Source organism: Penicillium digitatum, chromosome 3, assembly GCF_016767815.1.
Source record: "Penicillium digitatum chromosome 3, complete sequence".
Classification (NCBI taxonomy): domain Eukaryota; kingdom Fungi; phylum Ascomycota; class Eurotiomycetes; order Eurotiales; family Aspergillaceae; genus Penicillium; species Penicillium digitatum.
Genome location: NC_089386.1, coordinates 2,692,472 through 2,708,123, shown reverse-complemented (window position 1 = coordinate 2,708,123; position 15,652 = coordinate 2,692,472). Strand labels below are relative to the sequence as shown.

The window sequence follows — 15,652 nt, the reverse complement described above, 5'->3', positions numbered from 1 at the left end:
AATTGGGAGTCACTGTTGTTTCTCTGCGTCTTCAATGCCATTTGAAACATATGTTTGACCTTCATCTTAACAGCCCAGATGGCGGGGACGGAAATAAAACCACCCTCTGTTTTGCACCCAGAATCCGGTCAAGATGCGAACGTGGAAATGAGAGACGGGGATCTTGCTGATGTCGACTATTCAGTCTTCACAGTGAGTCAGCGCAGATATATTGTCTTCATGGCCTCTTGGGCTGGATTTTTCTCGCCTGTTTCTTCTCAAATATACTTCCCCGCATTGAATACTTTGGCGAAAGATCTACATGTATCAAATTCATTAATCAATTTGACTTTGATGAGCTATATGGTAAGGCTTCCATTGTGTAGGCACAGTTAGTTTTATAGCCTAGCTAACGAGAATACAGATTTTCCAAGGGCTGTCGCCCATGTTCATTGGTGATTTTGCGGACAAAGCTGGCCGACGACCAGCATATATCGTATGCTTCACCATCTATATCGCAGCTAATATTGGACTGGCTCTGCAAAACAGTTATGCAGCTCTTTTCGTTCTCCGGTGCTTGCAAAGTGCAGGGAGCAGTACCACCATTGCCCTCTCATCGGGGGTGGTCGCCGATGTAGCGACTGCATCCCAACGAGGGTCCTACATGGGATTTGTCACGGCAGGATCTCTCATGGGCCCTTCAGTGGGACCCGTAATTGGGGGTCTATTATCTCAATACTTGGGCTGGCGCGCGATCTTCTGGTTTCTGACCAGTTTTGCAGCGGCTTTCATGGTTCTCTTTCTGGTCTTCTTCCCGGAAACCGCCCGTGGTATTGTCGGTGACGGCTCATTGCCTCCTCAGAAATGGAATCTGTCCCTGATCAGCTATTTAAAGTCCCGAAAGGCTCGTGAAGAAGGCGTCGTATCTATGGCAATTGCATCCAAGCAGAAACTCAAGTTTCCCAATCCTCTCCAGACGCTTGCCATTGTATTTCAAAAGGATGTCAGTCTTATCCTCTTCTGCAATGCTATTCTTTTCGCTGGATTCTACGATGTGAGCGCAAGCATTCCTTCTATCTTCAATGAGCTTTACGGACTAGACGATCTCCAGGTCGGTCTCTGCTTTATTCCATTTGGCCTCGGTGCGACCATCGCTTCCGTTGTTAATGGCAAGTTGTTGGACTTGAACTACCGCCGACTTGCTCAGCAAATGAACTTCCCCCTAACCAAGAACCGTCAAACTGACTTGCGGAACTTTCCTATTGAAAAAGCTCGTCTTCAACTTGCATTCCCTCTTCTCACGTTGGGGAGCCTGTCCATCCTTGTGTTTGGCTGGTTCTTGAACTATGGGATTCATCTCGCTGCGCCAACCTGTATTCTCTTCCTCATGGGATTGTCGTTGACAGGGGCATTCAATACCATCGGCACCCTTCTGGTAGACCTATTTCCAACACAAGCGGCCAAAGCCACTGCTGCCAATAATTTTGTGCGTTGCTTGCTGGGAGCCGGCGCGACGGCACTCATCGATCCTATGCTTTCGGCTATGGGCCGGGGCTGGTGTTTCACATTCATCGCGTTGGTGATGATGGCCACGACGCCACTGCTTTTGGTCGTGATTCGAAAGGGGCCGAACTGGCGTGAAGAACGTCGTCTAAAAGAGAAAGCTATGAACACTGGGGACGGGAATGCTTCAAGTCAGAAGGGACCAAGGAGTTGTTCCTCCCCCCGATGACCATCATGAACTACGTTTTTCCTATCGATACCATTTTAGAGACTTGCACCCAAAGAATGCATTATAATAGAACTCTTCAATCAATAATACAAGGAGGCAAGGCTCCAACATGATCAGTGTCATGATAAGCTGGTCCAAATCGCATTGTCATCCCCGGACACATTTGCAGCAGCCCTTTTCCAACATTCATCCCACGTACAAGTCTGTTGCATCATCTGAAAGCAAAGTGAGCCCTCTCCAAAGGCTGCCTTTCTGACTCCCATGCTAGCCAATCCGATCTCGTTGTTCTGGACATACATTAGCAAAACAAGCGGTCTCAAAGCTCGAGAGCAAGACTTACGGTAGTAGACCCATCGCATTAACCTTCCAGATACCCAAGCACAGTAATACCAGCTGCATCAACATGTAGACCACCTTCACTCCAAGCAAACGCGAATGTGTTGACGGCGTTTCATACTTGGCGAACGCTGCATTGGTCCCGATCAGACCCTGAATGGGACCCTTGAACAGCATAAGGACCATCATAATGCTGAAAATCTGAAGACTATTGCCGGACATGTACATCATAATGGCATTCATTGGAATCTGCTTGGACGGAGCGATGGCGATCTCCCACGCTTTCTTCATTTTAAGCGCATCGGTCTCCTCGGGTTTCTTCGTGGCGGATTGTTGCTGCTGTTGCTGACGCTGAAAAATACTGCATTAGCATGTGCCAGTCAATTTTGTTACGATTGGTGGTGAAACTCACCTGCTTGCCTCCCCGACTGCTCGAGAAGCCTGGCGGGTCCGGGATGCTAGATGCAGCCTTTGAGGGGCGCGGCATCGGGGAGTTCAACGAAACAACCCATTGCGGAGGAGGAGGTGGTGGTAGACGGGCTTGTGACATATTTATGATAACTGTGGTGTAGGGTGGAGATGATCTTAGAAGCAAATGACGGGGAGGAAAGTTGCTTGGGTAGGGAGGTTTCCCTCCGCAACGGCTACGCCGCCTTCAAATTCCCTTTCTCTCTTTCTCTCTCTTTTTATCTCCCACTTCATTAATCTTTTGAATTCTTTTCCGATCGTTTGAAAAAGGACCATGTCCAATCGCTGATTTCCTTGGTTTCCGAGTATCCCGAATGCGCCACAAGTCAACACGTCCTCGGTCTCACCCTTTTCCTCTTTCAAACCTCCCCACCCTTGGGATTTGATCTCGCGCTTTACTTTCGTCTTATCATTGACGATCCTCCAGACAATCTCGCCTGTGATTGATTCCACGGTCGTCAGATACAAGAGCTTGCCGAACTTCGCATTCCATGAAATCGCGCCTAGAGGTGCCTAATCGCTATTTGTACCGCAGCCATGAGTTCTGGAGGAGATGCGAAGTTATTCGCCAGGGTACGTTAGCTTGTCCAGCCTGTCCTCTGATTGCCTGGTTTCTCCCAGATCGCATCATGGTTATTTCTCCCCCCCCCCTTCCCCGCTTTCTATTTCCATGCATTCACTTTCCCTCGCTTTGGTGAGCTCTGTACTTGGGCCTTTGCATCTTGCTCTGTTTCCGTGCATTCGGCATAGACTATTTGCTTCACTTTTACAGCACTCCGAATCGCCAAATCACTTCTGCCCTCATGTTCATCAGTATTGCTCCTTATCCTTTATTCCAAGGCTCACGTTTGCGAAATACACAGGGCAAGGTTGCTGAGCTACGGCAAGAGCTCAATAGCGGTGGCAAGAAAGACAAGAACTATTCCGCCAAAAAGATCACACTTAAGAAGATTGTAGCCAATATGACCATGAGCAACAACGACATGGTTGCGCTGTTCCCAGATGTTATTGGTTGTATGAATCTGCCGAGCTTGGAGATCAAGAAGATGTATGTCTATACTTTCGACTCGAGATTGATGCTTCTGGTGTGCCATGTGGAGTAGAGCTCGGTTGCTAATATGTTGTCTAGGTGCTTCTTATTCCTGGTCAACTACTCGAGAATGAAACCAGAGGTTGCATTGAAGGCGCTGCCCATATTGGTTGATGTATGACCCCGCTGTTAGGAAAGAAGATTTGAGTTAGTCTGATTTTGCTTCACAGGATATGGGAGACAACAACCCACTTGTACGCGCGCTTGCACTGCGAACCATTTCATATGTGCACGTTCGCGAATTTGTCGAAGCGACGTTCCAACCTGTCAAGCGCCTGATGCAAGATAATGATCCATATGTTCGCAAGACGGCTGCCTTCTGTGTTGCAAAGCTCTATGAGCACGATAAAAAGATGGTTGAGAACTCAGATCTGATCGACAGGCTCAACCGCATGTTGAAGGATGAGAACCCGACTGTTGTTTCCAGCGTCTTAGCTTCGTTGGTGGATATATGGGGCCGCAGTGAATCAATTTCACTCACTATCGATTATGTTAGTGCCTCAAAATTGGTTTCAATTCTGGCAGACTGCTCGGAGTAAGAGTCTTCGGTTCTACATTTAGGGAAATCTTGTTAACAGTTCAAACAGATGGGGTCAAACCTACATTCTCGAGGCATTAATGGCATATGTGCCTCAGGATTCCGCAGAGGCGCTTCTGCTGGCAGAGCGAGTTGCCCCGCGGCTATCACATTCAAATTCCGCCGTCGTGCTAACTTCCTGCCGTGTCATTCTTTATCTCATGAACTATATTCCAGGTGAAAAGCACATCACCTCGTTATGCAAGAAGCTATCTCCACCCCTCGTCACATTGCTTTCCAAGCCGCCCGAGGTCCAATATCTGGCACTGCGCAATGCTATCCTAATTCTCCAAAAGAGGCCAGAGGTCTTGCGGAATGACATCCGAGTGTTCTTCTGCAATTACAATGACCCAATCTACGTCAAAGTCACCAAGCTGGAATTAATGTTCATGCTAACCACAAAAGACAACATATCCATCGTGCTGGCAGAGCTGCGAGAGTAAGAACTTTTCGGGTTGACTGAATTCAATTTATACTGATATCTTTCACAGATATGCCACCGAAATTGACGTTCACTTTGTGCGCAAGGCCGTTCGGGCCATTGGCAAACTGGCAATCAAGATTGAGTCTGCTGCAAAACAATGTATCGAAACACTCTTGGAGCTGGTCGATGCCAAGATCCCATATATTGTCCAAGAGGCAACAGTGGTGATCCGCAACATCTTCCGCAAATACCCCAACCAGTACGAAAGCATAATCAGTCACGTCATCCGAAACATCGACGATCTGGATGAGCCTGAGGCTAAGGCAGCCGTCATTTGGATCATTGGCCAGTATGCGGACCGCATCGACAATTCGGATGGTCTCCTTCAGGATTACTTAGCCACATTCCACGACGAAACGGTCGAAGTGCAGCTGGCCCTGCTCACGGCTACTGTCAAACTTTTCATCCAACGCCCCACCAAGGGCCAGCAGCTTGTACCACAGGTACTCAAATGGTGCACCGAAGAAACAGATGACCCTGATCTTCGTGACCGTGGTTACATGTACTGGCGCTTGCTGTCAACAGACCCAGCAACTGCCAAGCAGGTTGTCATGGGCCAAAAGCCCCCGATCACGGCGGAGAGCGAAAAGCTAGACTCACGCACTCTCGAGGAACTGTGTCTGAACGTCGGAACTCTAGCCACAGTCTACCTCAAGCCTATCCACCAAGTCTTCCGCGCTGCCCGCCCTCGACGACTCCTTCCCAGCCCAGCCTTGCAACGTTCACACACCGACGACGGTACAGGCAATATGCTCGACTACAATCCTCCCTCCGCAAACATGGCCTCCGCCTCAACCAGTAATAGCGGCCTGGCCACAATCACCACAACAGGTGACCCTGTCACGCCAAGGTACAATGTACCTCCTACTTCTCTCCCCGTCGGCCCGGGCGTAAACTACGCGCACACAGGCCCCAGCAACATGAATGAGGCAGCAGATGCAGCAGACGCTTACTTCAGTGGCATCGGCTCCCAACAGATGGCTTCGCTAGACCTTGACGGTACTGGAGGTGCGCCTCAGACACAGTACGTTGTGACTCAAAATCAGCAGCAGGGATATCAGCCGCAACTGGCTGGTGGGGCTGCCACAGGAGAGCTACTATTGTTATAATTCAGTTTAGAGAGGGATTTACTTGTACATGTAGATAGAAGACGATTGTCATGCAGCCTGCGCTTAGTAATTACATAACCACTCTCATCTAACTAAAATCTCACGGTTCTTCTTGTCCACGTCCAAATTTCCATTCAAGAAAAAAAAAGTTTGGATTTTCTATACAGCGTGGAATATTTTGGAAATATGTAGAACATTTATCGTTGATCTAATGCTTTCATCAAGTAACTGTTTTTCTACTACCTGACACAAATACTCTCTATGCTGTGTTAACCATCTGCCTTCAAAGAAGCAGTGACAGCAGACCAGGGTGACACATGAAACAGCGGACGCCCACCAAAGAAATCGCGATAATCCAACTTGAACTTGATTTTGAACGGACCAGGAAGCCTTGAGCTTCCATGATCCACGGATGAGGGGAACACTCGAAAAAGGAAAAAAAAGGAAAACAACAGAAACAAGAAACATGAGGGGTGGAAGAGGGGGGAGAGCAAAAGGGGGGGGGGGGGGGGGGGAGGGCAGTGAGTATAATGTGGGAAAATAAAAAAAAAACAAAGTACCTAGGCAGAGAAAAAGAAAGAAAATTCATCTCAAGTCATGTCCGTTCCTCTTCAAACAGAAGGCTCCCTGGGAACCACTCTTCGCTTCTTTTCTTTTCAACTCTCTCGGCACACTTATGAGACACAGGCCCCGCTTAGTAGACGCGAGCGAGGTTACGCAGGTACCAGTCAACCAGACGGCGGCCGGCCTTGGTCTCACTGACGTGGATCAGGTCGTCCTCAAGAGCGTAGTCGAGATCGTTGGCGATGGCAGGTTCGCCATCCAGGAGGCCACCGTCGACCCAGCGGATCTGGCGGCTGCGCTGCTTGTTAACGAGCAACCACGAGCGGAGCTGCTCGGGGGACACCTCGAGGAAACCTGCAAGTTTCTTGAGGTCCATTGTGGTGTAGAGCTTGAGGTAAGAGCGGATGGTGGGGTTGAACAGTGTGTTCTTGACCTCGTCCATGAAGATAGCAGTGTGGTGGTCGACGGGGTCGACGTTGGAGGCTGGGTTGTCGAAGTCGGGAGGAGTGGGGTTAATGAACTTGGGGCAGGAAGAGCGGAAGAGCTCCTCGAAGACGGGCAGGGCCTCGGGGCCACCCTTCTGCATGCGGTAAAACTGCTCGCCATACTTCTCGCGGACGGCCGAGTGGATGGTGTCATCCAGACGGGTGGGGTGGAGAGCGACACAGATGGCGATCAGGGCGTACATCTGGTCGTTCTTCTTGGCGATGGCTTCGTAGTTGTTGCCACCCTTCTGGAAGTTCTTTGTCCGGGACACATACACGAGGATGTGGCTGAACATGCGGATGGCGTCGCCGTAGCGGCGCATCATCATGTAGGAGAAGCCCACGTAGTAGTAGGTGGTGAAGTGGGCAGCCATCACGCGGGCGAACATGGCCTTCTTGTTCATCTCAACATCGTCGAGAATCTTCAGGGCAAGACTGAAGTCACCGAGCAGGCAGTGCACGCGCAGCAGTCCGATGATCGAGAAGTAGCCGAGCATCTTGTACAAGGGGCGCGAACCGTACTCGCCGGCGACGGCCATTGGGTCCTCTCCCCGCTTGGTGGCGTTCAATTGCTCGCTAATCTGTGAGCGCTGGATGAGAGAGTAAAGCACGTTCAGTACTGAGTAGCAGCCCCATGTGTTCGGGTTCTCGCGGAGCAGCTGGCTCTCCTCCTCGTTGGATCCAGTACGAGCAACGCGGTTGCGGTAACGGCAGAAGGATTCGAATTGATAGATGAACTCGTCAATAACTTCCCAAGCCCAGTAGTACTGATTGTAAAGAAAAGTATCGTTAGTTTATCTGTAGTAGATTTTGAGGGATGAATCGACCTGTTCATTCCACAAATGCCAAGCTTTTGCTTTTCATTCATGGCGTTCAACAATCGGTCGGCGAAACAGGACACCTACGTTAGGAACCTCCAAATCCACGGGGCCATCGGAGTTGAGGATATAGTGGAAGAGACTGCAGTAGTTGTCGTAGCTAGCGAATTTGGTCTCAAGAGTAGCCTGGTATTCCAGCGGGGTGGCGGCGGCGGCCAACTGGGCCTGAAGATCTTGGGTCTGCGATGCACCGTGGGACATGGTCTGGTCCAGCTCGCTCATTCCGTCGTCGTAGTTGACTTGCTCGCGGTAGTCGTTGGCCATAGCCTCCTCCTCATTATCGGACTCATCGTTCAAGTTGGGGCGCGCATTGGCGCGATCTTCGTAGGACATTTTGAGTGTGAGGGGGGGGGGAAGAAAAGAATTAAAAATGCAGTAAGATGCCGAAATGAAACGGCAGTGAAGAGGCGGAAGGGGCGAGGTGGGGAGGGAGGGGGGGGATAGCGTCGGCGTGTGCGATTTGCCAAAGAAGTCGAATTTTGAGGGTTTTCGCTTGGGTGTTTGTGCTTATCTTATCAGCGCATAAAGCATCAAGATGACTCAGCTGTGAGGATTTGTGCATGAAGCACTCAGCACAGTCTACTTCGACACAAAAACACATTCCACTGCTATAGCAATTACCTCTTATTACAAATCAAAATTAAATGGGTAAAACGAAATAACTTGGGCGTAAAAATCCCTGAAGTGTACAACGTGCTAATGGAAAGGGCTTTAACCGTTCTAAACGAGCTCGATGCTTCTTTCTGGCTATTCAGCATCTTGATATTGAAAGTCGCCATTTTTGTACTTTCTAGAGGAATCCCAGCAAGTTGAGCACTCGAGAAAAAACAGTCTCGAGTGTGTGGTCTCATTGACTAGCGAAGTGTGAAATATGCAAGGAAAAGACTTCCTGTAGATCGGAGGCCAAGTAGTCGTCTTTCATCGGCTAACGCTCTCGTGCAGAGGACAGCCCCTGCTCTTTCCCGGAGTCAATGTCGGCGCCTCTCTCCCCTTTATCTGCCCAAACCACAGAGGTTGATGCTGTACGTCCTCGTCTTTGAGCCGAGTGACAGAAAGGCTGAGATTGCATTGGTCATAACCGAAAATTTGGGTAGGCCAGGTCTAACGTTTACTCTGCCGTGACAGAGTTCTAGGACAATGCAGCTTTTCCTCAACGCCCTCGCTCCAGCCCTACTGTGATAACACCTCCACTTCGCATTTCCACCTTTGTTTCACTCAAGTTTGTAGCAGGATGAACTGTCTTACGATTTTGCTCACCTGGTAGCTGCATATTTGCATTTATCCAGTCATACATAGGTGCAATGCTAATTTTCAGGGCTCAAGACCCCTCCACTGCTCCGGGTCATCGAAGACTGCAACAACCTCGGGACCTAGATGCAGCGCGTTCTTTCCGACCTCGTGAACTGCATCGGCGGTTTGCTTAAACCGGCGACTAAGAGCTATTCCAAACCGACAGAGTTCAGCAAATGCCTGTCTTGATTGGTCACTCTCTTCCAACTGGTAAGCCAAGATCCGAAGACCTGTCTGTATGGCATCGACTATCTGGCTGGGTATATGCTTGAGGCCATACGACTGGCGATGGATGCAAAGGCAATGCGCCATTTCCTCAACGAACTTGACCTGGTATAACCGGGCTTGTCGGACAAGTCGTGGCTCATGAGGGTCTTTCAACATCTCAAACAGATATATGATGGCCTGGAGACATTTAATTCTTCACGCATTGTTAGCACACAAACAATAACCGAGGTGCATGGAATGGGAAGGCACTCATGCTTACCGCAAGAGGAGAACTTGTGGGACTGAATTTCTTTGTATCTCGGGCACGCCTGGCCAGCGTTGTAGCCAATCCTTCAAACGATTGAATGGGCCGTGAGCTTTACTCCACAAGTCCTCAAAAGTGGCGCCCTTGGTTTTTTCAGAAACAAGCTTCTGGATGTCGACTAAGATTCTGGCGACCTCAGCCAGTCCCTCCCTGACTTCAGGGAGAAGGGCTGGCTTTTTGTCATATGTAATGCTGTTTGAGCGAGGGTATGGGGTCCAGTCAAAGTCTTCGTTTCCACACAGCTTGACATCAGACGTGGGATATGCCAAGGGAGCAATCTTTTGCAGCTCAATCGACATCTGTCTGTGCCAGTTGATTAGACAGGGCTCATTTCTGTGAGGATGGGCAGCGCTTACGTGCTCATGTTGAAGACTGCCCAGGCAGTAATTGTGCGAACCCGTTCCATCTCCGGTAAGATCTTTTTGTTCGACACTGATGGTGCATCATAGAGTCCTATGTCCCGTGCTAACTGAACTGCTTGACTAAGCATCATCCAGCTTTTCCTAGCCCGTCCTTGGCATTTAAATCTGCATTAAATCAGTATAGTGAACGTGACTTGTTTGCTACAAACCAGTGGGTTGCATACACACAGCACATCATGAGGAGGGCCTGGATGTTAGGGAGGTCATGGTCATCATCTTCGACTTCCCACAATCTTTGTGCCTCATGGAAAAAGTTGTGGCCCCGCGAGAATAAGTTCTCGGGAGTGGAAAGAACATCGGGGCTATCAGAATAGGCCTATCTGGGTAAGCTAATGGGTTTCCAAGGGGTTTTCTTTTCGGGATTCATACGCTGGCCATTGACAATAGGCTATTGACGAGAAGGGGTGTGCAGAATTCTGATCTTTGATCCCCGAGTTTCATATGTTCAAGGAAGATACCTTGATCAAGGAACTGCGAGCATGGGTGGTCCCAGGTAAAGTAGAGCGAGACTAGGTGCGAGACCAAATAATCATTATCTGTGACCTTTGTCCACGGGTTTGCCGGCACTTTGAAGAGAGGCATGTCACAGAGGCTCTCCAATGTGACACGAGCATAAGGACTAACTGTTGGCCTTTGCGGAGGTTTCATGTATGGAATCTCTTCCGGTGAGCTTGCTATAGTTCCAGGGCTCGACAGTCGTCTCACCCCATTGCCCACAGTTTCTATGGGCTCCCCATTATCCAAAAGTGCCCATGTGTTGGCATTCGACAACTCTTCAGCGTCTCCGAATGTCGTGGCGGGCCTTCCAATAGCATGAGCGAGATCTTGGAATGTAGCCTTTTTCCGGATCAAATTCAACACTTTATCAAACTGAAGTTGATCATCCGACGCGAGGGTGCTCAACAAAGACTCTAGCAGATCTTTATGGGTTGTGAGCTCCTGGATAGTTCGCTTGACGGCAACCTTTCTTCTGAGATCTCGACTTGGATCAAAGTGACATTCGGTGTTGGCAGAACGACAAGCTTTACATGGACCATCTGGTCCAGAACACTATATTGAGCACAACACAACAATCAGCCATTTAATTCCACGGTTTGGGACGAGCCAGAAAGAGAGAGAGAGAGAGAGAGAGAGAGGAAGAGGAAGGGGAAAATCAAAGATCAACTGGTGCACCGATTCACCTTCCTCTTTGCTGCTTTGCATGCTAGGCAAGCTGTGGAATTCTTCTTTGGCCTACTGACAGCAGTCGACATCTGCGGAGCGAACATGCGCCGCGGTCCTGGAGCCAACGCGGGAAATTGTTTCGGGTTCTCGTGAGAGCTCATCTTCATTTTTCAAAAAAACCAGTCTTCAAAATTTGTGTTTCGAGATTTCTGACCGGAATAAACCGTGGTTGAAGCTTCGGCGGCTATACGAATATGTTAATGAAGCAACGCTTGCTAGTGACTGTTTTCCTTCCCTTCCTCCCCCGAATGGTGCAGGCAAACGATCCTATATACAACACTGGGCCACGGTCCTAATGCTTCCTCTTATGGGCCATCGAAATTGACGTCTCCAACGTCTCACCAGTACAATGTCAGAAAGGGGGTAAATGTCATGTCGCAATGATCCGGGCGTCACGGTGCGGTGCGTTATTTACGCATGAAGGTGGGACACAACCAAAAGAAACTATTCTGGAATCGGTCGAAGCGATCAAAGTCCTGCAGGTGACAAGATCCCAAAGCGAGGGGTCCGCGTTTGGCAAACAGAAGAGGTTCGATGCCCGTCACACAACCGGGGTAACCCAGTGGGCCAAGCTCGAATCCAGTGATTAGAGAACTAGCCAACTCAGCAACCTTTTTTTATCATCAAAGCCGATGATATGCAGCAGATGGTTAAGGGGCCATGGGATCGAGTGTAGCCGGAGAGATATTGTCAAGAGCGATTCGGGAGATCGAGGGCCCGAATATGGAAACCTAGGGGGCCCGATTGAACGAACTTTAGAACGCACGACATGCCAAATTCTCAAAAATGGAAGGAGCGAATAGAAAATTAAAGAGCATCCGAAAAGAACAGAAATGGTAAAAAAATAAATTATAAAATAAAAATGAAATAAAAATAAAAGACGTCCTTCACCCTGTAGGGAGATGTATCAACACGGAGCTCCAAAAGAGGTACTTTTTAGGGCGTCAGTAAGCAATCTCTACAACGTATGGGGATACCTTCTCGGAAAGCATGCCTCTGTGGTACTCGGAAGATTGTGAGGATTTCATTATCATGCTTCTTTGCTTCTTTGCTTCTTCTACTTATCTCCTGCCCTTGCCTATCAAAGTCTAAATCTACTTTCGCCCTTGATTGTTTGTCTGATTCACTCTCTTGCCAAAAGATTGGGATCCGGTCATCCAGATATACGGCTCCTGCAAACCTGATCTATGCACAGTCCCAGAATGTATTTAATATATAGCCGGAGTGATCGTGACTTTGTATAGGAAACTCATGACGTCCGGCACATCTCCAGAACCTCCACGTTTCTCGCCACCTTTCACCTTTTTTTTCTCCATCCATCAATGGATCTCATCCAGATTGTATATTCTAGGATGCAATTGTGGAGAATATCCCTCGGTTCCCTAAAAAGCCACACCCACCTCACCTGCCGCCTTCGCTGTAGGATAAAATGTGGATTTCAACCTGGAAGAGGGTCAGGGAAATAATCCAAAGGGCAAGTTTACCCCCAGGGGAACCCAAAAATTCCAGCATATCGGTTGAAGGGACGACCACGAGTGTGCTGCTAAACACTGTGGTACTCGGTACTTGATGAAGTGGACACAGAGTAACTAGATCATCCATAATGTGTACTCCGTAGTGTCGGCCTACTCCGTCGAAGGAGGATCTGGGAACCTTGTCCCGTTCCAAAGTCTTTTCCGCTGTGGATCAAATCGGACTTTGCAGTCAGGGGGAAGAAGGCGCATCGTAAACCTCCACCTCAGAACCGGATCTACCAATCCCTCTCAAATGTCATTCGTGAGTATAGTTTGCTATCTCTATCTTTGCTGGATCCTCCCATGATCCAGTCCCGATGATTCGATAGAGTCTTGCTCCCAAGTCCACCCTGCCCCATGTGCTTGATACATCCCACCCAACTTCTTCCAACGCTTCTCATTGGCGGTTTAAATAACAGCCAATCGGAACTGCCAGAGGAAAAAAATTCAAAAAAAAAATCAAATTTATGCTCTTTTTGGCCTTCGGTCCGTTTACGCCAAATCTCAAGCAACTGGCCTGCTATAAATCTTGCGGGCAAGACTGCACTGGTGATGTCAGCCACATAGAGCCACCGGGGTACCGGGGCAACATTTCAAGGTTCGAATGTCTCTCTCACACTTCACCTCTGTAAATCGGATCGTGAATCTTGTGTGGACACCTTTCCCATCGCGACAACTCCGAATGAGCGTCCTTACCCCGGCACGGTTCATACCGATTTTCGGGCCATTTCGACTAATCTTACAAGTTGGGTGCCTAAGTGGAGGCGAAGAAACAGAGAAAGAGAAAAAGAACCTAAAAATAAGAAAAGCAAAGTTAGTGACCTTTAGCTTGGATGAACTATACATGCTAGCGTCGCGTGCTGCCGCTTACACGCCCAGTCCAACTGAAATTCAAGGAGATTAGGCCTGACCTTGGGCTGGATTCTTTGACCTTCTATCGCTTGAGGTTGTTGCAAGCTCAAAACACATTTGATGTACCGAGTATCTCCCCCCCTCCCCGCATGATAAGTTCCCACCCTGCGTAGATGCTCGGGATCAGGAGCCAGTGAGCTCGACTCTGCGGCTGAGATTCCCCTCTTTCCTCCCGTATCTGGGGCCTTGATTTTCCAACAACTGCGTTTCCCATATCCCTGCAAACCACGTACAGTATCTGGATGTGTAAAAATGGTCTGCCATGTAACGTGGGCGATGAATCTTGATCACCTGCATGTGTGATGAACGCCCCTTCGCCTTTATAGAAGAAGACTCCTGCCAAAAACAGACGTAGCGTGACGCAGAACAATCAAAACGCAGTTCCCCCTATCGGTTTGCTGCGACGCTCGGTAGTTCCCGATTTGAACCTTTGGGGCCAGGCGGCTTTCAAATCGATGTGCATGTGCTTATCTCGATGTGGTTGGATCTGCCTCCGCACCCTCTCTCCCCTTCCCCTCTTGATCCCTTCTACGGGGTGTACAAATTCTGTCGATGGATTTAAGTTGAGGTCATTTCTCAAGTTCGGATAAAACAGCCAGATCTCTATATGGTTGGTCAGAGGTTTTCACCGTCAATGGTCACCTTGTGCCCCGTGCTTATATGCTCGAGGTGCTGGATGTGCAAGTATACCAATGACTTGGAATCTGCAGTTCAACTGACCACAGATTTATCCTGCACGAAGTCCGGAATCCTGATCTACAGTGATGATAGACACTAGCTTCTCTCACTTAAATTTCCGGGATTTTTTTTTAATGACTTTCAGAGAATCACGGCCCGTTTGTGCATTGCAGCTGGAACGGGGTCTTTGAATCGTCCAGGTTTTGCCGTGTCGACCTCAGAAGCCCCAGCTTGTGCATATCTCCACCGAATCGGCTTCTGACACCTGCCATTCTACGTCCTGTATACGAAGTACTAGATACAGAGTCCACCAGCCATGTTTGTTCTTTTTCGTTCCTTTTTTTTTTTTTTTGGGTAAGAACAGCCAGGGGCACGCACGACGAGGCAAACAAGACTTCGCTGATCACATGCGCCATATCTTACTGCGCTCGGTCTTTGGGCATTGATTCAGGACAATCCCCTTTGGTTGTAACCTGGTCGGTTCTGTGTCCAATCGTCGGATGCCAACAAGCGATGCTGGCGGCATATGCACAGGTCAGTGGCCAGTCTACCCTATTGACTTGAGATCTGTCACATCAGAGAAGCATCATCCTTGAAACTGGTAGATCATGCCTCGGCAAGTATATTCCAGACCTCGTGGGGGGTGATAACTGCCGACCGGTTGGACAAACTGTGATCGATGTATGATAGGTGTTCGTTTGGTCTTGTCTCCCTTCTCTCCCAAATCAATAGACCGTCTTCTGAATGCAGACTATCATTGATGCCGAGTTCATGCCCTGCTTCTTGTTTTTGCCCTCTTCAGCAAAATGGCCTGTCAGTTTCGAAGACAGAAGACCCCCCCCCCCCCCCCCCCCCCAGCCATGAGCCCGATTCAGGATGAGGTGAGTCAGGGGGCACCTTTTTCCTGTTCAACACAACTAGAGAAATATCTGTAAAATCGAATGAGGGGGAAATTTACGTCGTCAATCGCGTCACTTGCCTCGTTCTTCTTTCATGCGTTACCCAACGTACAATTGTCCCTTCGTTGCTCCTTCTAGAGAATTTTCACTTGCCGTCTCCCTCTTTTCCTTTCTCGCTCTTCGTCATCGGTAGTAGAGATCGATTTTCATTGTTCATCTCTCTTTTTTTTTTTTTCCCCCTCCGTTGGTTATATTATCTATGACCTATCGACTGAAGAACCTACCAGTGTCGGAGTCAAAGGCTATTTCTATCAACATGCATATTGTTGTAGTCAAGTCACACAATCTAAAAGAATTTACGCCGACGATTCCCATTTCAATTTTGTTCAGAGGGCGTGTGATTCGGTGGTTTTCTTCGTCAGTACCGATGTCATTTTTGTGAGCTTTTCAATCTGACCAAGGATTCGGTCTTGCAAGTC

The 15,652-nt window shown here is 48.8% G+C and overlaps 5 protein-coding genes across 5 annotated transcripts; 2 read left to right on the top strand and 3 right to left on the bottom strand.

Annotated features, from left to right (window-relative positions):
* Window positions 1-78: 78 nt before the first annotated feature.
* On the top strand, window positions 79-1,711 carry Pdw03_8515 (MFS transporter, putative; the record flags this gene model as incomplete). Its single annotated transcript, XM_066101991.1, has 2 exons — window positions 79-192; window positions 404-1,711. The coding sequence occupies 2 exons, from the start codon at window positions 79-81 to the stop codon at window positions 1,709-1,711; spliced, it is 1,422 nt and encodes a 473-aa protein (XP_065957074.1).
* Window positions 1,712-1,922: 211 nt separating this feature from the next.
* On the bottom strand, window positions 1,923-2,597 carry Pdw03_8514 (ER membrane protein complex subunit 4; the record flags this gene model as incomplete). The annotated part of the gene is made up of 3 exons (XM_014678164.2): window positions 1,923-1,998; window positions 2,052-2,398; window positions 2,460-2,597. 3 exons carry the CDS (start codon window positions 2,595-2,597, stop codon window positions 1,923-1,925), a joined length of 561 nt encoding a protein of 186 aa, XP_014533650.2.
* Window positions 2,598-3,052: 455 nt separating this feature from the next.
* Pdw03_8513 (AP-2 adaptor complex subunit beta, putative) lies at window positions 3,053-5,775 on the top strand (the record flags this gene model as incomplete). Its single annotated transcript, XM_014678163.2, has 6 exons — window positions 3,053-3,088; window positions 3,379-3,563; window positions 3,645-3,720; window positions 3,776-4,140; window positions 4,193-4,621; window positions 4,674-5,775. 6 exons carry the CDS (start codon window positions 3,053-3,055, stop codon window positions 5,773-5,775), a joined length of 2,193 nt encoding a protein of 730 aa, XP_014533649.2.
* A 694-nt stretch (window positions 5,776-6,469) lies between these two features.
* On the bottom strand, window positions 6,470-8,035 carry Pdw03_8512 (Eukaryotic translation initiation factor 3 subunit L; the record flags this gene model as incomplete). The annotated part of the gene is made up of 2 exons (XM_014678162.1): window positions 6,470-7,591; window positions 7,730-8,035. 2 exons carry the CDS (start codon window positions 8,033-8,035, stop codon window positions 6,470-6,472), a joined length of 1,428 nt encoding a protein of 475 aa, XP_014533648.1.
* A 978-nt stretch (window positions 8,036-9,013) lies between these two features.
* Window positions 9,014-11,271, bottom strand: Pdw03_8511 (Nitrogen assimilation transcription factor nirA; the record flags this gene model as incomplete). The annotated part of the gene is made up of 6 exons (XM_014678161.2): window positions 9,014-9,413; window positions 9,480-9,827; window positions 9,881-10,051; window positions 10,111-10,262; window positions 10,316-10,996; window positions 11,128-11,271. The coding sequence occupies 6 exons, from the start codon at window positions 11,269-11,271 to the stop codon at window positions 9,014-9,016; spliced, it is 1,896 nt and encodes a 631-aa protein (XP_014533647.2).
* Between the last annotated feature and the right edge of the window lie 4,381 nt (window positions 11,272-15,652).